Source organism: Littorina saxatilis, linkage group LG2, assembly GCF_037325665.1.
Source record: "Littorina saxatilis isolate snail1 linkage group LG2, US_GU_Lsax_2.0, whole genome shotgun sequence".
Classification (NCBI taxonomy): domain Eukaryota; kingdom Metazoa; phylum Mollusca; class Gastropoda; order Littorinimorpha; family Littorinidae; genus Littorina; species Littorina saxatilis.
The window spans coordinates 85067524-85088407 of NC_090246.1; the positions used below are offsets into that span (position 1 = coordinate 85067524).

General features: G+C 41.0%; 2 protein-coding genes and 2 non-coding genes across 5 annotated transcripts in view; 3 read left to right on the forward strand and 1 right to left on the reverse strand.

The window, feature by feature from the left end:
• Positions 1-58, forward strand: part of LOC138959982 (von Willebrand factor A domain-containing protein 3A-like) — a 25085-nt gene extending 25027 nt beyond the window's left edge. The window contains exon 32 of the mRNA XM_070331696.1: positions 1-58. This exon is cut by the window's left edge and continues 1901 nt beyond it. The gene's annotated coding sequence lies outside the window, so the exon portion shown is untranslated.
• Positions 59-767: 709 nt separating this feature from the next.
• LOC138959983 (dynein axonemal assembly factor 5-like) lies at positions 768-13084 on the reverse strand. 2 transcript variants are annotated; one of them, XM_070331698.1, is made up of 10 exons: positions 12415-13080; positions 11564-11806; positions 10352-10438; positions 9075-9307; positions 8113-8322; positions 6452-6595; positions 5420-5588; positions 4545-4843; positions 3157-3505; positions 768-1664 (listed from the first exon to the last, which is right to left on the reverse strand). In XM_070331698.1, exons 1-10 carry the CDS (start codon positions 13043-13045, stop codon positions 1522-1524), a joined length of 2508 nt encoding a protein of 835 aa, XP_070187799.1. In that variant the 5' UTR covers positions 13046-13080; the 3' UTR covers positions 768-1521. The 2 variants fall into 2 exon arrangements, with proteins under 2 accessions (XP_070187799.1, XP_070187800.1); XM_070331699.1 differs by lacking the exon at positions 768-1664 and adding an exon at positions 1935-1984 and having other exon boundaries at positions 12415-13084.
• Positions 13085-13279: 195 nt separating this feature from the next.
• Trnaa-ugc (transfer RNA alanine (anticodon UGC)) lies at positions 13280-13361 on the forward strand. The gene has a single exon. It is a non-coding gene; the product is annotated as a tRNA-Ala (tRNA).
• A 473-nt stretch (positions 13362-13834) lies between these two features.
• On the forward strand, positions 13835-13916 carry Trnas-uga (transfer RNA serine (anticodon UGA)). Its single transcript has one exon. It is a non-coding gene; the product is annotated as a tRNA-Ser (tRNA).
• The last annotated feature ends 6968 nt before the right edge of the window (positions 13917-20884 follow it).

The following is a 20884-nucleotide window of genomic DNA, read 5'->3' on the forward strand; positions in this document are numbered from 1 at the left end:
GATATAACCTTGAATGGTTGAAAACGACGTTAAACACCAAATAAAGAAAGAAAGAAAGAAAGAAAGAGTTTGATTGTGTTGTACGCATTAAGACATTTTGCATGGTCGTCACAAACTAGTTTGCAGAGAAAAGATGTGACGACCGGGTGTATGGGGTGGGGGGTGGTGTGGTGGTGAGGGGGAGCGGGGAAGAGAAGGGAGGGGGTGGTGGTGGTCAGAGGTTAAGGGATAGAAAACTAATGCCTGGATTTCTGACCGAGATTGTACATAGAACCTATGCCAATGTTACGTTGGAATGATTATTGTATGCTTTCCTTACTGCAGCAGAATATGGACTCAGCATGCAACTTTGTTCTTTTTTCTGAGTAGATCATGATTGATAGATTGCGTGCGAATTGAGTCACGAATCGCAATGTCCGTTGAAAGTTGAACAGTGAATGTTAAAGTGAGTGTGATAGTGTGTCTCTTTTGTAGAGATCAAGATCTGTGATATTGCATGAAGAAAATTATTTGTTTTTGCAATTTTGTCAGCTTCTGTTACTTGTTGGTGATAATGCCAGTAGTCCTGGTGATAAAATGATGAATGCTTTAAACAAATGAAATTGCTGTTATGTTTCTTGTGCATTTTTGTAAATGTCATGAACAATGTCTCTGCTTAATTATGGCGTAGTTTATACTGAATCTGTAAATGGTAGTAAAAATACAACTCGAATCTGTGTGTGTGTGTGTGATGAAACCCAAACTCATTAACAACAGTGAAACAAAGATCATTTGGACATATTTATTTTTCAGAATGCAAAAAAACCTCTTTCAATTCAGTTAAACATGCATTTTCAAACTTGTTTTCACATTTCGGTTCACTGCAGAGGCAAACATATTTAACAAAAATAAGTGTATTACTTTCATTTGCATGCTTTCAATAGAAAACAGATCCACTTTCCAAATACCAACAGATTCAGGTGTTGCGCAAAACCATTAAAATGCACACAATCACAAATAAACACTTTTCATGCTTCACTTAAATTTAATTCTGAGAATAGTAGTCGCAATTATGACAGAAGTGGCAGCCACAATTATGACAGCAGTGTGTCAAGTATACATAAAAAAACAACGGAAAAGAAAAATTACAAAAAAGCCAGCTCTCTCCACGGATCAAATGCAATTCTCAACTTTTGCTGCGCTTTCTAGCTCACTGACGCAACAAAAGAGATGTCCATGTTTAAATTATTGTTGTCATCAACACGTTTTCAATTGGAAACGGAATTCACACAAACACAAATAAACTCTTTTCATACTTCAATTTAAAATGAATTAATGTTTTATTTTGTTTTGGTCATCAACACGTTTTCAATAGAAAACAGATACATTTTTCTAATACCAACAGATGTAGACATCGATCAAACCAGTGAAAATTCACACATGCACAAATAAACTCTTTTCATACTTTGCTTTAAGATGAATTCAGAGGTGAGAATAATGACAGCAGTGCACGCTTCCATTGCAAAAAGATGAGAAAGAACGTCAACTTGACTTCGCTGACAGCAGACTCTGAGCGTACTGAATGAGACGGTCGCAGTATTTGGAATTGCGGTGTTTGTGCTTGACGCCCTCCACCTCCTGAAGCAACATGCCGGGGTGAATCTGGCCCACTCTCTCCAGCACCTCTGTAATCATACACACGTCAACTTTACCATACACTGAAACAATATTTACCATACACTGAAACAATATTTACCATACACTGAAACAATATTTACCATACACTGAAACAATTTCACTAAACAATCTGGCCAAATCTCTCCAGCACCTCTGAAATCATACACACAACAACATGTCAACTTTACAATAAACTGAAACAATTTCACAAAACAATCTGGCCAACTCTCTCCAGCACCTCTGAAATCCATGCACACAACAACATGTCAACTTTACAATAAACTGAAACAATTTTACAAAACAATCTGGCCAATTCTCTCCAGCACCTCTGAAATCCATGCACAGAGAGACAAAGCTGATTTTCATATCATGGTATGCGTCTTTTTATCTTCAAGTAGACCCCTTACATGAGTTTCTTGCTCTCCCTCTAACACACGCACACATGTACTCTATTTCCGACTGAATCTGCTTTCCTATGTTCTACAATCAGCAAACACCTTCTCAAAAACAAGAAGTCGCGTAAGGCGAAAATACAATATTTAGTCAAGTAGCTGCCATTTTTCAGCAAGACCGTATACTCGTAGCATCGTCAGTCCACCGCTCATGGCAAAGGCAGTGAAATTGACAAGAAGAGCGGGGTAGTAGTTGCGCTAAGAAGGATAGCACGCTTTTCTGTACCTCTCTTTGTTTTAACTTTCTGAGCGTGTTTTTAATCCAAACATATCATATCTATATGTTTTTGGAATCAGGAACCGACAAGGAATAAGATGAAAGTGTTTTTAAATTGATTTGGAACATTTAATTTTGATAATAATTTTTATATATTTAATTTTCAGAGCTTGTTTTTAATCCGAATATAACATATTTATATGTTTTTGGAATCAGCAAATGATGGAGAATAAGATAAACGTAAATTTGGATCGTTTTATAAATTTTTATTTTTTTTTACAATTTTCCGATTTTTAATGACCAAAGTCATTAATTAATTTTTAAGCCACCAAGCTGAAATGCAATACCGAACCCCGGGCTTCGTCGAAGAATACTTGACCAAAATTTCAACCAATTTGGTTGAAAAATGAGGGCGTGACAGTGCCGCCTCAACTTTCACGAAAAGCCGGATATGACGTCATCAAAGACATTTATCAAAAAAATGAAAAAAACGTTCGGGGATTTCATACCCAGGAACTCTCATGTCAAATTTCATAAAGATCGGTCCAGTAGTTTAGTCTGAATCGCTCTACACACACACACACACACACACACACACGCACATACACCACGACCCTCGTTTCGATTCCCCCTCGATGTTAAAATATTTAGTCAAAACTTGACTAAATATAAAAAGAGACAAAAAAAGAAAGTACAGCACCAACCAACTCATCCACCCACCCACACCAACTACACACAGAAAATACACACACACAGAAACACACACACATGCACTACACACACACACAGAAACACACAAAATACACACACACACTATACACACACACTCACTGAGCACAGCCTCCTGAATCTTGGCCTCCGGGTCATCCAGGTGAACCAGCAGCCCCTTGTACATGGCCTCCAGGTGTGCCCTGTACAGCCCCACCTCGTAGTCGCCACGGAAACAGTCAAAGTAGGCCAGGAACGTCTTGGTCACCATCACCCGGATCTCGTCACTGCTGTCATCCAATCGTTTCAGCAGCTCAGGGTAGAGGTTGTGGAGTCGATCCTGGTCCAGAGACTGACCCATCGTGTCGAAAGTACGCGTCATAACGCGGCAGCTGATGAGGCGTGTGCTCTTGTTGTCGTCATCCATGGCGGTGATGATCTGAGTGATCAGTTCCTCTGCCACGGGCTCCAGCTGTGGGAAACAGAAATCATGTACTTAGAAACAAAGTGAAGTAAGCGATCTACATGTATACAACATTTTTTTTTCTTCTTCATTTTCATTTTCATTACTTTATTGTCCCATCGCTGGGAAATTCGGGTCGCTTCCTCCCAGTGGAAAGCTAGCAGCAACGGAGTCGCGCTACCCAGGTGTCTGCGTGTTTAGGTGTATTCAGCCACCTGCACTTATGGCAGAATGACCAAGGTCTTTTACGTGCCATTGTGATGACACGGGGGTGGGACATGGCTTCCGTCTCTGGGTCTGCACATAAAGTTGACCCGTGTCCGTCCCGGCCCGAATTCGAACCTGCGACCTTTCGATCACAAGTCCAGTGCTCTACCAACTGAGCTACCGGGCATGTGCAATAGAATAAGTAATAGTTATGCAGAACTCCTGGCACCTGAGAGAATAACAAGCATTGAAATGAACAAGTGACTTTCATCCTCTTTTGGGTTGTTTGTATTTTTGTACACTTGATAAAATACTGAAGACTTTGGTGACCCCTGTAGAGCAAAGAGGCTGATTGAAATAAGACTCATTCAAGTCAGTAGGATAAAACAGTGTTACTGTTAGGATAATCCAACAGTGGACATTATCAACTACCCTGTGCCCATAATTATTATTGTCAGACTTTTGTTATCTCCAGAATTGTGCCTTTTACATGCCTTTTTCATGGTTACATAAACAAAATTCCCACGCATTACTTTACATAATGAACTCCCGCCATGTCAGTGACATTTTTCAAAACAAAACACACTCACATAAACCAGAAAAAAAACAGAAAAAAACACACACTGGGCACGTAAATCTCAGGGCTGGATCTCAGGGTGACTTACAGAAGCACCCAAGCACCCCCCCCCCCCCCCCCCATTACTCAGCAAATGTACCTTTTTTTTTCAAGGAGAAAATACCCCCTTTCAAATGTTGAATTTCAACAGCATCTGGATGGTCCCACCCTCAATCTCTTTCTTTTTTCCCCCATGACTAACTTATCCACACTTCGCCAACCAACCTTGTCTTTGGTGAGCACCCCACTCTGCAGCATGGCCCACAGACACGACACAGCCGTCGTTCTGATCGCTCCGGCCACGCGGCCCGCCCTCCACACGCAGTTCGGCAGGATGATGTCCTTCACAAAGCTCTGAGAGAATTCTCCAAAGCGATTCTTGGAGTCAAGGGTGGTTGCGGCAGTCATGACGAGGCGAGAGAGGAGGGCAAAGAATTTGAGTCGCATCTCTGCGTCTTTGTCGGGGTTCAGGCAGCACGTGAAGATGGCTGCAATTTCTGGAAGTAGGTCTCCAACTACAGGGCCTGAAAGCAAAAAACATGAATGTTACATGAGCAAAGACTCATCAGTCTGGCTGTTGATGTGACACTGCTTAAATCATTAGGCTAATAGCTCATACAATGTGATGCGAGAATACAGACATATGAATACATTACCACACTATAGTGGCATCCATTTCTTGTGAGCTAAATTTTATGACTTTTTGGTTGAAGCAAAGAAATCTATGATTTGGACAATAATCACACATTTTCTATTCTCAAACTGATTCACTTAGTTTCTTTGCAGTAAACACTGCAGCTTTCAAGAAGTGAATTCTGCTGTGCACATTACATAACGTTTTAAACTGAAAACCATAATGCATTTCAAAGGTTTACTTCCAAAAGAAGGCACAAATATGCTTTTACAAAACTCAAAGATGGTTAAAACCTACACACACATAACTGTCCCCTGTTTCTTTGACGCAAGAATTGGCGAGTGAAGCAAGGAAGTAGCGTTTCTTGGGCAAATTTCGCCCAAGGAACGCTACGATTTGGCGCGAGAGGGTGAGCATGCCTTGGACATGCTCACTAAGCGGACTACTTATGGAAACTTTTACCTACCTGCCTCTAGCAGCAGGGTATCGAAGATTTGTCGCTCAGCTGAGTGTTGGCTCCAAGTGATGTAGCTGTCACCGTATGATGAGAGGAGGGGGCGGGTGTGCTGCTGGAACAGCTCCGATACAGACCCCTGGCCTTGTGCTGTCGACAGTTCCGACAACAGCTGGACGCCCTGCAAAGACAGAATATTTATTACAGAATATTGATGTTCTCTTTACATGCGCTTTTGTCCTAGTCTCTCCTTGTGGTTGCCTGTATGTACCCCCCCTCCCCCCCACCACCTCCCCTGTAGATTCCTCTGTTTCGGTTTAGTTCCACAATTTGATCTTCTGGTTTGTCATTGTCATGCCCACCATCATTTGTGTAATCTAGTATTGTTTTGGTCACCTACAGTAAGCATTTACTTGAGTTGGTGTCGTATCTGCATATTTTTAATTGTTTCATGTCATGTATTTTGAACAAAATGTTGTTTAAACCCATACAGAATATTTTATTGCCCAAGGTTGGTAATTTGCCTAGACATTGTGGTTAAAACATTCACTCCAGCCAAGCACACCACACCCAAACACACATCTATAGAACAAATCAACAATATTAATTAAAACACATGAAAACAAATTACTGTATCAGTATGATCCCTCTATGAATTGCGCCTCCAAACTGATGGCTCTAGTTCATGCTTCAGGTGCAAACTGTTCTGCATTTTACATTTGAATATGCAAGTTAACGGGCAACCTTTCACTTTTGCAAAAGACAGACCAAAAGAAATACTTGTACCAGTAAATTGTAATGGAAGGGGGAACAGGAGATGACAGGCACGAAGACTTGCTATGCACATCCTAACAACCCCAACCTCCATCTTTCAAAACTTCAATTTTTGAATGAAAGTACATCAGAGCATCATTAACCGAGTTCACAAAAATGCAAAGTGGAACAGCAAACTGACACTTGAACACAGGTAAGCTAACCAGAAGACATGTTCAATCTCTCATTATCTTGGTTTCAAGAAAAGTACACAGAATCTTTGGTGTTTACCTTCTCCCTGACTTGCTGTTCTGAGGTCAAGGCCATGACTGTGATGATGAGGTTGAACAGCTGCTGGCTGATGACCTTCACCTCTGAACCCAGCACCTTCAGCAGGGCCTCCGCACACTTCAGTAACTCCACATGCATTGGCGTCTGTAATGAAAGGGCAGAAGAGTGAGAAAACTGATGACAAATAAAAACCTACAAATAAACAGAAAGATACTCTGACACACTCTGGTACAAAGGCGAACTCTTTCTGATGAAAACAGTTCTGCTCACTATCTCAGATGTGGGTAGGCTAAGGCCATCCTTCCGCTTGCACACGTACAGTGGTACCTGTCATCAAAGGACACCCTTGGGACCAGCCAAAAGTGTCCCTACATTGCAGGTGGCCTTTCACGACAGGTATACTTTGGTAGAGAAAATTTAGAAAGGGACAAGAGAAGGTGTCCTTTCATGGGAGGGTCTACACATCGCAGGTACTGCTAGGGCGGGGATGTAGCTCAGTTGGTAGCGCGCTGGATTTGTATCCAGTTGGCCGCTGTCAGCATGAGTTCGTCCCCACGTTCGGCGAGAGATTTATTTCTCAGAGTCAACTTTGTGTGCAGACTCTCCTCGGTGTCCGAACACCCCCGTGTGTACACGCAAGCACAAGACCAAGTGCGCACGAAAAAATCCTGTAATCCATGTCAGAGTTCGGTGGGTTATAGAAACACGAAAATACCCAGCATGCTTCCTCCGAAAACGGCGTATGGCTGCCTAAATGGCGGGGTAAAAAACGGTCATACACGTAAAATTCCACTCGTGCAAAAAAAACACACGAGTGGACGTGGGAGTTTCAGCCCACGAACGCAGAAGAAGAAGAAGAAGGTACTGCTGTACCAAAAATTAACACCTTGACTGCTTTCTCCCACTGTGAACAAAGAGCAGTGGAGGGAGGGGGTGGTCCTATCCCCTATGAACAAAGAGCAGTGGAGGGAGGGGGTGGTCCTATCCCCTATGAACAAAGAGCAGTGGAGGGAGGGGGTGGTCCTATCCCCTATGAACAAAGAGCAATCGAGGGAGGGGGTGGTCCTATCCCCTATGAACAAAGAGCAGTGGAGGGAGGGGGTGGTCCTATCCCCTATGAACAAAGAGCAGTGGAGGGAGGGGGTGGTCCTATCCCCTATGAACAAAGAGCAGTGGAGGGAGGGGGTGGTCCTATCCCCTATGAACAAAGAGCAGTGGAGGGAGGGGGTGGTCCTATCCCCTATGAAAGTCTGGCCAGGTCTCAGATGGTGAGCCAAATTGTTAACATGGGAAGAAGTGTTTCTTTAAGTTCTACTGCCTGTAATTTCACTTGATTCTTCTCTCCTGTTTGAACATTAGATCTACAATCGGAGAAAAAGTCTACAAGAGAATGAATGCACATGAACAGATCAACAGACACACAAAAAGAAAGTTACAGGCAGACACAGAATCAAAAAAAACAAAAATTGTAGGCTATTCAGTATTGGAACGTTTGATTATGGAAACATTGTGCAAATGTAACCTTTTGTTTTGTCAATAATTAAATAAAACATTCCATTAACCTACAACTCTTGTTCTTGAATTTTGGAACGTTTGCAGTCTTTCTGTTTTTGGATGACCGGCAGACACACACACAGAGGCAACAAAACCGCTGTATTCACCTGAATAGTGTGGCAGATATCTGGGTTAGACACAGCAGCACAGATATCCGAGACATACGGCAACATCTGCGACGCCTGCGAGCCGCGGATGATTGCCGCCATGACCAGCACGTTGCCGTGAGACTGCGACGCTCGCAGGCCGATCAGGGTCAGCTTCACCCACACCTCTGGCTTGACGAAGTAACCTATCAGCTCTGCACTTTTCTCCACCTGCAAACAGAGGACCATAATTATAATGCTTGATTTTGTTATCACCCTTGTATGCGAGTACAAAAACAAGCAAATTAATGCGCTTAAACATTTACACACACACACACTCAGCAAACGCCACAATCAGACAGCAGTTTATACACAAACATTCTCTCTCCATTCTTCCCAACCCATCTACCTCTCCCCTACACAAAACTTAAAATTCAATGTACATGTAGCACCAATCAACTGTAGGTAGCACTAGCACAAACAAAAGTTAACTAAAATTACCTTTCAGCATGATTCTATAAAATCAAGCTGACACAAACTAAATATTGAAATCCCCACACTACAACATTTCAATAACAACAGAGTTTTTGTAATACAGTGGAACCGCCTTTTAACACCCCCCCTTACCAATTTAAGACTTCCTTCCTTTTAAGACCCTGTATTCTCAGATGTTCTGTTCATAACCTATGTAAATTTACCCCCATTTTAAGACTCCCTCTTTTTTAAAACCTAATTTTCTCAGATCTTAGGGGGGTTCCACTGTACTTTTTCTCAGCCCCAAAAAATATTCACCGAAGCTAAAGCCTGTTCTTAATTGGGTAAAGTCTACTACACAAAGTATACTTGGCGAAGCTGGCCACATGGAGTTTTAGCACTGACATTTTGGTAAAAAGACTTCACCAAGTTGACTTGGGGCTCAAATTAAGGACTGCCTAAAAACTCTCATAAACTACAGTAAAACTACGCATCAAGCCAACACTCACGTCAGCAACGACGCGTTTCTCATCGTCAACGCTGGCACGATACAAGCCGTTCAGCAACAACTCTATGTGCTGCATAGTGTACTCCTCAAGGTTCAGCAGCAATGTTTTCAGCAGCTGGGCCGATTTCACCCTCGTCTCCACCACCCAGTCACAGATGTCGCGCATCAGACCCGGCAGAATCTTCGAGGCGTGACGGTTCAGTAGCACGCGACAGCCAAGGTTGGGCCTTTCCACTGAGACAACCCATAGATAAATCATGGTATTAAATGAAGGAAATCATGAATAAAAAACAAGAAAAGGACGTGATTGGAAAGTTTAATGATGACAAAACAAAACTTTACAGTCACTGATCTTTGACCCTTCGATTTTGTTGTTGAAGGAAATCATAATTGCAGATCGCTGTGATGTAGCTGTATATGCTTTACCCTTTCCTTCTTTTCAGTTCTACGCTTCTTAACCAAGTGTGGGGAAAAAAGCTGCAAATAATCACCCACACAAAAACCTTCATCTTGTAAACCTTTTTTTCTCCAGGGAGCGCCATGTTTTGAAGTAGATCTGTTTTATTCTTTTCAATTTCTGTGATTTCACAGAGTAATGGTACAAGCAATGATCATGATGTTAATAAGCAAATTCCATTAAACTCACCAGTTTGAAAATCCTGGAAAGAACCACAACGGAAAAAAGAAACAATGAATGATGTGCATGTGTAGTGTTTAAAGTATACTTTCTTGATGGCTTGAGTATATTTTATGCCAAGATTTAAAAAATGTCGCAGCTTGGTCATCAATGTGTATCTTCATGTACTTCTTCTTCTTCTGCGTTCGTGGACTGAAACTCCCACGTACACTCGTGTTTTTGCACGAGTGGAATTTTACGTGTATGGCCGTTTTGACCCCGCCATTAAGGCAGCCATACGCCGCTTTCGGAGGAAGCATGCTGGGTATTTTCGTGTTTCTATAACCCACCGAACTCTGACATGGATTACAGGATCTTTTCCGTGCGCACTTGGTCTTGTGCTTGCGTGTACACACGAAGGGGGATAAGCCACTAGCAGGTCTGCACATAAGTTGACCTGGGAGATCGGAAAAATCTCCACACTTAACCCACCAGGCGGCAGCGACCGGGATTCGAACCCTCGACCTTCCGATTAAGAGGCCGACGTCTTACCACCACGCCACAGCGCCCGTCATCTTCATGTACTGATTTAAATGGACAATAAAGTGATTGTTATTTCTGTATCCGACAAATTACAAATTTCGTGGTCTAGTGTTGCTTACCATTCGGAGGGTAATGCTGTGGTGCTGGGGCAACGAAGTCCTGCCTGTCTTTGAAGTCATTTTCGTTTTCCTGTTCAAACTTGATTCCTGCGATCCAAGCATTCAATTCACAAAACAGTCAACTTCCCCAATCTCAAACAGAAAGAATATAAATATTAGGCAAAAAAGAAGTTCATTTTTGATGACCAGACCAACAAGAAGAGCAAACGCTCGATCGAGTCACTTTCGCAGTTCTGAATATTATATGAGGCATCAGATGGACAGGAAGAAATTGCTATTCACAACACAATACAGATGTAAATAATTTGATGTAAAGAATAATCCTATAAAGTTTGAATCAAATCCGATGAATAGTTTCAGAGATATGATATTTCAATTTTTTTCCTTCAAGACATACCTGTGACCTTGAAAAAGGTCAAAGGTCACCAAAGCAGACGTCAAAGTGTAGAGGTCACTGGGAGTCACGTTCACATAAAATTTGAGCCCGGTCACTTTTATAGTTTCCGAGAAAAGCCCAACGTTAAGTTGTGTGTTGCCGAACAGAAAAGGCTAGTTATCTCCCTTGTTTTTCTGATAACGTTCGTAAAAGGCTACAGATGTAAATACTTTGATGTAAAGAATAATCCTACAAAGTTTCAATCACATCCGATGAACTTTGTCAAAGATATAAAATGTCTAATTTTTCCTTTGACGCTGACCTGTGACCTTGAAAAAGATCAAAGGTCAACGAAACCATCGTTAAAGTGTAGAGGTCATTGGAGGTCACGACTAAACAAAATATGAGCCGGATCGCTTTGATAGTTTCCGAGAAAAGTCCAACGTTAAGGTGGTGTCTACGGACGGACGGCCGGACGGCCGGCCGGACAGACTAACACTGACCGATTACATAGAGTCACTTTTTCTCAAGTGACTCAAAAAGCATTAGGGTTGGTAGGTTGTTTCCCTTGTTCCTGTTTGGATTGATTTTAATTTGTATCCAGGAAGTCAGCGAAACACTGATATGACTAACAAATATTCTAACAAATGTAAGCATTTCCAGAAAATGTTAGGCTAAATCCAATAATTCAGCCAGGTATTATTCTGCTTTTATTTTTATTCTTCAGTAGTGAAAAAAGAAGCTATCACTGCTAACACTCTTAGTCTTGTTTAGGCAAACGACTTCTTTCAGAATTTAAAGCGCGACACACACACCCTCTAACTCAAAGAACTCACCGACATCATGCCAAAGAGAGTCAGCCAGCTCGCTGACGTCGGGCTGCTCATCGGTGATGCCGGTGAGCAGCAGGGGAAGCAACTTGTGGTGAAAGGAGTAGCGATCAGGGAGATCCAGCAACCAGCCGCCCACCACCTGAATCACCGCTTTCCTCACCGCCGGCACCTGGTCGAAAAGACGCTGTGCCAGGTGAGAGGTCACCTGATCCACAGATTTGCCGTTGCCGTATTGAAGCACATCCCCTGCAGAAAAAAAGTGGAAATAAATGAGCAATTCTTCTTCTTAATCATTCATTAGCTTAAACTCCCACGTTCACTCATGTTTTTTCACATGTGGATTTTTACGTGCATGGCCGTTTTTACTCTGTACTCAGGCAGCCATACTCTGCTTTTCGGGTAAAAATGAGCAACGCGTATATATAATAAGCATTTTACACAGAATGTTTTGCTCATCACAATTAGTATGAAGTACTTTTAGGGTGGTTTGGATTGACCGGAGTATTGTTTCTTACAGTGCTTACTAACATATATGATGTGACTTAAAGACTCTTGATCATTCTGAACGGTAGCACATGTGGCATATGATTATAACTACATAGTCACACAGACATTCTGCTGTTGTTATTGTAAGTCCAGCTCAGCAGAACACACAGGCAATTGCAAGTAAACCTGCCACTGGTAAAATGATGTATACCGTCCACACTACACGTGATTACAGAAATGAGACATTGAGAGAGACAGAATCAAGAAAAAGCACAGAGTGATACAAAAACAACAACAAAACAGAGAGGGAGAGAGAGACTGAGAGAAAAACACAGAGGAAACGACATGAGTTATAAATCAACACTCACCTATTGTTGTGACAGTCAGAACTCTCATCTTTGAGTGTTGGTGTGTGATTGAAGTTTGTAAAGGCTTTATCAGCATCTCAGACACCATGTGAAAGTACTGTGGGATCGCCTTCGCAATTTTGGATGCACATTTGCAGCTCTCTCTTTTGACATCTGGAAACGGGTCCATCAAAGTTCTTTGCAAAATTTTCATGCTGTCTTCAAGGTAAGCCGGTAATTTTGGCCCTGCTTTGTCAATCAGAAGTGACATCAGCTCCATAAGTTGTAACCGTATCTCTTCAGATGTTTCTACCATTTCCTGCTGGCCCAATCGTTGTACCAGAATAGGGAAAACGTACGACAACCGCTCCTCTGGGTCCGAAACCTTCTCGAAGAATCCATGAACAATCCCAATGCTGAGTTCTCGACACTTCTCTACTGGATCAGAAAACGTTTTTAGCAGGGGTTTCAAGATTTCAGAGAAAATCGGGTCCAGGTCTGCAGTTTGAAGAGCCGGTTTACGCTTGATCGTATCATTACGAATACTTTCGAGAGCCTTCTTTCTCAGGTTTCTGTTATCCTCGCCTAAACAATTGATATGACGAGCAATACCTTGGAGAACCGCGTTGGAATTTTCATCCACTGCCGCCATGATTGTTGATCGCAACGCCTCGTTTTCGGTCAGAGTGCATGTTAGAACGTGAAGTATGTCGTTATTTGAGTTAAAATGATGCCGTTTCTTTAGAATTGGATAAGAGCACTTTAAATACGAGAAATGGTGTCATATGAATCCTAGAATATTTATTCGATGAAGTTATGAAGTATCAAGATAAGCGAAATTATGTTAGGCGTTCATAATATTCTGTTCGCACGGTTTACGGTGATTGCTGTGATGGCCGAGTGGTTAAGGCGTTGGACTTGCAAGCTAATGGGTTTTGCCATCGCAGGTTCGAATCCTGCTCGCAATGTTTCTATTTTTCGTCCTGTTGTTGACTTATTGAATAGCATGATTTTATTGGTATCCAAACATTGAATTGTAGTCATAGTAGTCTTTTTTTTATATTAGGAAATATATATATATATCTAAACTTAATTTCGTCATTTATCAAAGATTCATTCGCTTGTGACTTCCTAGCAAGCGGCCGCACATTCCGTTAAGCCTAGTTGTCTAGTTATTGTTTGTCTGTGCACTTAAAAGACCGTCAAGTTGAGTCGATACTGATGATATTTATGAACGTTCTGATTTTGTTTTGTCAAATTAAACGTTCCAACTACTTACCTTTCTTGTTTTATGATTATGCTTATACTGTAACTGATATCACAGTAGATTCAGGCTTATAGGTCTAATGCCTTCAACTTCTCCATTTGCGAACAACTTCATGTGCTAGATTTGTGAGCTAAATGCTCAATAGATCCATTATAACCTCGCTTACCTTCATGTGCTGTGATGGCCGAGTGGTTAAGGCGTTGGACTTGAAATCCAATGGGTTCTACCCGCGCAGGTTCGAACCCTGCTCGCAGCGATTTTTTTTCTTCGTCCTGTCGAAGTAACGTTTTGGGGGGAATGAAGTCGCTTACAATACAATAATCTTTATTCGTCTCTAAAAGAGAAATTACAAGCTTGACTGTGTGTCTGTAAAATCAATCAATTAATCAATCAACCGAGTGGTTAAGGCGTTGGACTTGAAATCCAATGGGTTCTACCCGCGCAGGTTCGAACCCTGCTCGCAGCGATGCTTTTTATATTTAGTCAAGTTTTGACTAAATATTTTAACATCGAGGGGGAATCGAAACGAGGGTCGTGGTGTATGTGCGTGCGTGTGTGCGTGCGTGCGTGTGTGTGTGTGTGTAGAGCGATTCAGACTAAACTACTGGACCGATCTTTATGAAATTTGACATGAGAGTTCCTGGGTATGAAATCCCCGAACGTTTCGATGGGCTAAAACCAGAACCAATTACCTCAAAATAACTGGTTTTGCAATTTTATAGTCATTAGACTTATGGTAATATGATTCTCACTTCCTGTGAAGGATTCTTGAAAATCTTGGATTATTGTGTATTTATAAGTCATAATTTGTTCTGGCTCCAAGAAATGTTCGGACTCATCTTGGAAGCAGAACCATCTAACTCCATCCAGGTTGGAAGCAGAACGTGATAAGTTCAGTTTAGTCTGTTCTGCTTCTGAGCCATGTGAGTAATGGGGAGTGTTTATCTGCCAGCCAGAAGCAGCCATCGTAACCTGACCTCTTCTGATCGCTGTGTGACAGTCAGTTTCCCTGTCCTCAGCGCAACCAGACAAGGTCACTATAGCGATGGGTGTATCTGGTTTTCACCCTCTCAGTGTGGTGTGGGATTTCCCCTAGCACACAGAAGGGTGTTACAAGCAGTGGCGGAGTCTGCTGTCGGCAAAAAATGACATTTGTGTGGGAGTGTGGAAAGCAAAACAGGTCAGCGACACCTGTCAGTATCCGAATTTCAGACTCCGGATGTACCGTTATCAGCATAGCTTGTTATGACAGGTGTCATGTTGATACAATGATTCTATTTTCTCATGGAAACAAATTGATGAGGCTTGGTGTCGCAAGGTCGTGTCAACGAAACGTCAAAAATGACGCGAATTTAATCCACAGAAAACAAACTGACAAAAGGTTGGTCCACTTTCTGAAAACTCAAAGAACAGCATTCTGCCTATTGTACATCTGCTGCACAGTCTGTTTTGCTGTTGCTCGAGTCAGGACACAGATTCAAGTGAGTATCATCATATATTTTTGTTTCCCCCATTTGAACAAGTCATTAAAGCTTAATTTCTGATTCGTATTCAAAAGGGAAACTTTCTGATTGTCTAAATTCTGTAATCTGCATACTGATCCCTAGCTTTTGTGTGTGTAAAGTTTTGTTTTCCTAAATAAAAGCACAGGCTGGTAAAAGCGTATTTGTCAAGTTTCGTGTGTGTGTGTGTTCATGAATGTTGAAGTGTTTCAGCTCTTTAGTTTTCGATAAAAAAAATGAAATCAATAACCTCAGTGAATGTTCAGGGCAGATAATGACAATTTTTGTCTGCTTGTAACCTATGGATGGATGAATGAATGTTATTACATGAATGTTATTACAGCGCTAGTTCCACCCTTTTTTGAGAGTTTGACTAATATATTTCTTAAATCACAGGTTTTTACAATGTCGAAGGAGAATGACTGGCCAGATGAGGACTTGATTCAGCAAATGATTCTTGAAACCCAAGAAACATCGCCTCCCTGTACAAAGTCTGGTAAGTATCAAAACACACACACACACACACACACACACACACACACACACACACACACACACACACACACACACACACACACACACACCCAAACACTTATTTTCTAACTTACTCACTTACTTCCTTCTTTACAAAACGCGCCTGGATACTTTAAGCATATTCAGTGTAATCAGGTATTTATGTTTTATTTTTGTGTGTGAATAAAAACTCGAAAACTGTTTACAGTTTAAATGCAGCAGCGATGGTACGAAGGCAATTAACTTTGTTATCAGTGAATAATTGTAGTAGTAATTGCCAGTTTAAAAGAAGAATTCATAGTCTTTATATCTTGTGCAGATGCTGTTCAGCAGGAGGTGAATATGGCCGTCCAGGCAAGCAAAAAGCACCAAGCATTTCAGGAGACTGTGTCCTCCGGATTCATGGGATGAGGTTGCAGAATCTTCTCACTGCCAATGGCTTAACGAGAATTAGAGTTCCAGGAAATGGAAATTGCTTTTTCGAAGCATCATGCTTCCATCTTGGACAAGTAACCCGTCCCAATGATTTGAGAGAACAAGTCTGATATCACATCATGGACAATGTAGAGCCCTACTCCGGTTTTTTTTTTTATCTCCCAACCATTGACGAAAATGAAAGATTTATGAACATACTTCAAATGATTGAGGACTTAAGAAGAAGTGGTTGCTGGAACACTCGTGCAGGTGATCTGTTACCTCTAGCGCTGGCAAACGTGACCAAAAGACCAGTAAAAATATTTACCAGTCGTCAGACTCACCCTGTGGTGGATATCAGACCGAGCATTGATCCACAAGTGCATGTGCGGATGGAACCCATTTACCTGACATTGACAGCTCCCAAGAATCAGCCACAACACTATGATGCATGCATCAGGAGAAAAAAACACTTTAAAACCAGACAGACATGCGTCTTCCGTCCTTGCACCAACTCCGAAACCTGATGAATGTGAAGCGTCTACAGTGACTACAGTGGAAAAATCTACTCTGAAACATGACGACTGTGCTGTTGATTTTTCAATCGAAGAGTCTACCGAGAAACATGGTGAATGTGGTTTTTCTCCTGTTCGTGCATCAACTCCAATACATACTGGTTGTGATTCCACCCCACATGAATCCAGCTGCCCAACACCTGTAAATATTTCTCTTGTGTGTGCTTCTACCTCAGCATATGTTGACTCTGATTCAACCCCAGTGACTACAATCACCTCAGATGATACTAACTTTGATTTTTTTTCTAATGGTGTATTCACTTCAGCTTCTAACATGTCTGACACTGCTCCTTAATGTGAATCTACCACAGCATCTCCTCCATCTTGTTATGGAACCCCAGCAAAAAAACTGCCATCTCCGAGGAAGGAGGCATCGTATGTGACACCTCCAAAGAAGAAGTTTAGTCGAAAAAGACTCAGCAACCCTATAAGACCTGGAAGAATAATATTAGAAAAACAAAGAAACTGAGCTGTCAATCTTACTCATGGACAACCGGTGAAACGGCTAGGGCAAAAGCAGTACAGAAGGTCGACTGTTCAAAGTGTAAAATGATGTGTTCCAGCAAAATATCAGAAGAAGAAAGGCAAGAAAATGTTCAGGCCTTTTATTCGCTCTCTTCATATGAGCGACAGAAAGACTTTGTTTGTCACTGAATTGAAGAAACGGGAACAAGAACTTACTTGAAAACAGACGGAGAACCAGCTCCAAAAAAGAGACAAGTTTCAAGGAAGTTTTTCTTCTGAAAGATGGCCAGAGATCATATGTGTGTAAAACGTTTTTTACCAGCACACTAGATGTCAGTTGTGGAACTGAAACGTGGTCATCAAAGTTCTATTGACAAAACTAATGGTGACTTAGAGTTTGGTTTTCTGCTGAAACTGTGATCTAAAATACAGGGATGTGCTTTGAGGTCTGACTTTGATTTTGACTTTTGTGCACAACACTTCTGTGAAGAAAAAAGTACATCACAAGGTGAGAATGCCAATTTGTTTTTATTGATAATGAACACGCAGGGTATCATGAAATCAGAATCTAGAACTCGTGATTTTATTGTCCTTGTGTGATTGGTTTTAATGCGCCAAGCTTGATCATCAGTGAAGCTTTTCTTGTTTGCTTGCTTGTTTCTGTGCTGCTTTGTTCGTTTTGTGTGTGGTCAGTTTGTCGTTGTTGCTGGGTTTGTTGTTTTTGTGCGTAATGCAAAACAATATGAGCTGATACAAAATAAGATTTACTATTGAGTTCTTAGGAAAACAACCAAAATACAATTTATTTTTGGAATGTTAACAAAGAATGTGTTGTTTTTTTGCCATGGGAAAATACCTGCAATTTAATTGTGTGTAAAAGGTGTGCGTTCATTAGGCCATACATTATAATTCTTTAATGATGGTTTAGTGTGTGACTTGAAATATGTGTGTTTATTGCGGCAATAAACATTAAAACAATTTAAACTAGTGTTGCAGTGTAAGCTTTTGCTTGGAAGCAGAACATGCTATGTGTGAGGAGGCTGCTTCTGACTGCTGTAGCACAGGCCACAGTGGGATCTGTTTGGAAGTCAGAAGCAGCTATGGTGCGCTGGGCTTTTCTAGCTCTAGGACTGAGAAAAAAGAAGGAGCGTATTCTGGAAGCAGAACAAATTATACGTTATTTTCATATGATAGAGTAGTTCAATTAAATTGATTTCAACTGTACATGACCAGTTCTGCCTCTATATCTATTGCTTAAAATATGAAGGTTGTAATCTTGTGTTTACTATTTTTTTTGAGAGGTTAAAAACTTCAAGTGGCCATTTCTCAAAATGGCCGCAAACCAGTTAAATGGTTCTGGTTTTAACCCATCGGTTTTTTTCATTTTTTTGATAAATGTCTTTGATGACGTCATATCCGGCTTTTCGTGAAAGTTGAGGCGGCACTGTCACGCCCTCATTTTTCAACCAAATTGGTTCAAATTTTGGTCAAGTAATCTTCGACGAAGCCCGGGGTTCGGTATTGCATTTCAGCTTGGTGACTTAAAAATTAATTAATGACTTTGGTCATTAAAAATCGGAAAATTGTGAAAAAAATTTTTTTTTTATAAAACGATCCAAATTTACGTTTATCTTATTCTCCATGATTTGCTGATTCCAAAAACATATAAATATCTTATATTCGGATTAAAAACAAGCTCTGAAAATTAAATATATAAAAATTATTATCAAAATTAAATTGTCCAAATCAATTTAAAAACACTTTCATCTTATTCCTTGTCGGTTCCTGATTCCAAAAACATATAGATATGATATGTTTGGATTAAAAACACGCTCAGAAAGTTAAAACAAAGAGAGGTACAGAAAAGCGTGCTATCCTTCTTAGCACAACTACTACCCCGCTCTTCTTGTCAATTTCACTGCCTTTGCCATGAGCGGTGGCCTGACGATGCTACGAGTAAAATGGCATTGCGTTCAGTTTCATTCTGTGAGTTCGACAGCTACTTGACTAAATATTGTATTTTCGCCTTACGCGACTTGTTTTCTTCGTCCTGTCGAAGTAACGTTTTGGGGGGAATGAAGTCGCTTACAATACAATAATCTTTATTCGTCTCTAAAAGAGAAATTACAAGCGTGACTGTGTGTCTGTAAAATCAATCAATTAATCAATCAATCAACCATGCATGTAGCAACATTCACATCGCATATTCACATCATATCGTTACACGCAAACATTGTACCCACACACTTACTAAAATAAGCCTACAAATAGAAGCAATGCATTGCCTGTTTAAAAATTATATCACATTATCACCTTATCACACTTTAACCACATTATCTTCTCACATTTGTATCCTATAATAAGTCAATATAACTAACAACAGAGAAAAACAACTGATAAAAGGATGTAAAGATTATGCCGTTGTCAGAGCGACAGCACCTAGCGCCCCGCCTGAGAGTTGAAGATGTGAATTGCAGATGGAATGAATGAGTTTCTGTGCTGTAGCGTGTGGTTCTTGTGTATGGCTGTCTAAATCTTAAGTCTATCCGTCTGCTGTCAAGTTCAGGTCTGAGTGGGTGCGTGTCATCGGTCAAAATCTTCTGTAGCCTGTCAGTCAGTCGTCGTTCCTGCGTTGATGCAAAAGTGTCCTGCTTCCTCCCAACTACCCCACCTGCTTTCTTAATAAACTTCTCTAATCTATCCCTGTCCTGCTTGCTGATGCTGCCACTCCAACACACGGATCCAAAGAACAGCACACTATTGCAGGTTGAAGTATAAAACATCTGGAGAATCTCTTGTCTAACATTAAAAGATCTGAGTTTTCTCAAAAAGTACAGGCGGGAGTGGAGCTTCTTCACAATAGCATCAATATTGGGCTTCCATGTCAACTTATTATCTATGATTATTCCCAAATACTTATACTGCTCTACTTTCTCTACAACCTCCCCCTTAATCACTATATCCCCATGTACATGTTCCTTCCTCCTATTGTCCATAATCATTTCCTTGGTCTTGCCTACATTGAGTTCTAAATAATTATCATCACACCAACCAACAAACTTATCTACCTCCCGCCTGTAGTCAGAGTCGTCATCGTCAGTCATTAGTCCAACCAGTCCAGTGTCATCGGCAAACTTTGCCATGGGGCATGAGTCGCCAGAAGTACTAAAATCAGCTGTATACAAAGAACAAAACTTGATTAAATGTAAAAAAGAAAAGGAGAGAGAACTGTGCCCTGTGGGGCGCCTGTGTTCGTGCACACAGTGTCTGACACTAGGTTATCTCCCATTGCTTGTTCATTTCAATGCTTGTTATTCTCTCAGGTGCCAGGAGATTGGTTCTGAATAACTCTCACTTACTCAATTACACATGTCGTATACATTTAGAGATACATTTAATTTTTTCAATTGGAAACCGATTGACAAAAAAAAATTGATTTCCCTAATATTTTGCGTGTGATATTTTCAGAGTGTGATGAAACAAGTATGACAAAAATGAGAGTAATCAACCAGACCGATTTTATGCTACAATGTTTTGAAAATGATGACATGCCAAGATTCAGATAAACGAGGGTTTGGCAGTTGAATCAGTGGGGTTTCAGTTCGATCAGTTACAACCACAAAACCTACTTTGGAATTGGTATTACTCTCTGGTTTACGCGTGTTGTAATGATGTGTTTCTATTCTATTTGAATTGTTGTACGTGCCTTTCCGATATGGCTGGAAATAGCGTAATTACGTGACGTTTTTCTTGGC

What these genes read in the sequence shown, in the direction of transcription:
- LOC138959983 (XM_070331698.1), bottom strand. Translation starts at nt 13,045, where the DNA reads ATGGCGGCAGTGGATGAAAATTCCAACGCGGTTCTCCAAGGTATTGCT. An exon ending in CTCTCTTTGGCATGATGTCG is followed by an intron (nt 10,439 to 11,563) that starts GTGAGTTCTTTG and finishes CTTGGATCGCAG; the next exon opens with GAATCAAGTTTGAACAGGAA. An exon ending in GGGTGCTCACCAAAGACAAG is followed by an intron (nt 3,506 to 4,544) that starts GTTGGTTGGCGA and finishes TGTTTCCCACAG; the next exon opens with CTGGAGCCCGTGGCAGAGGA.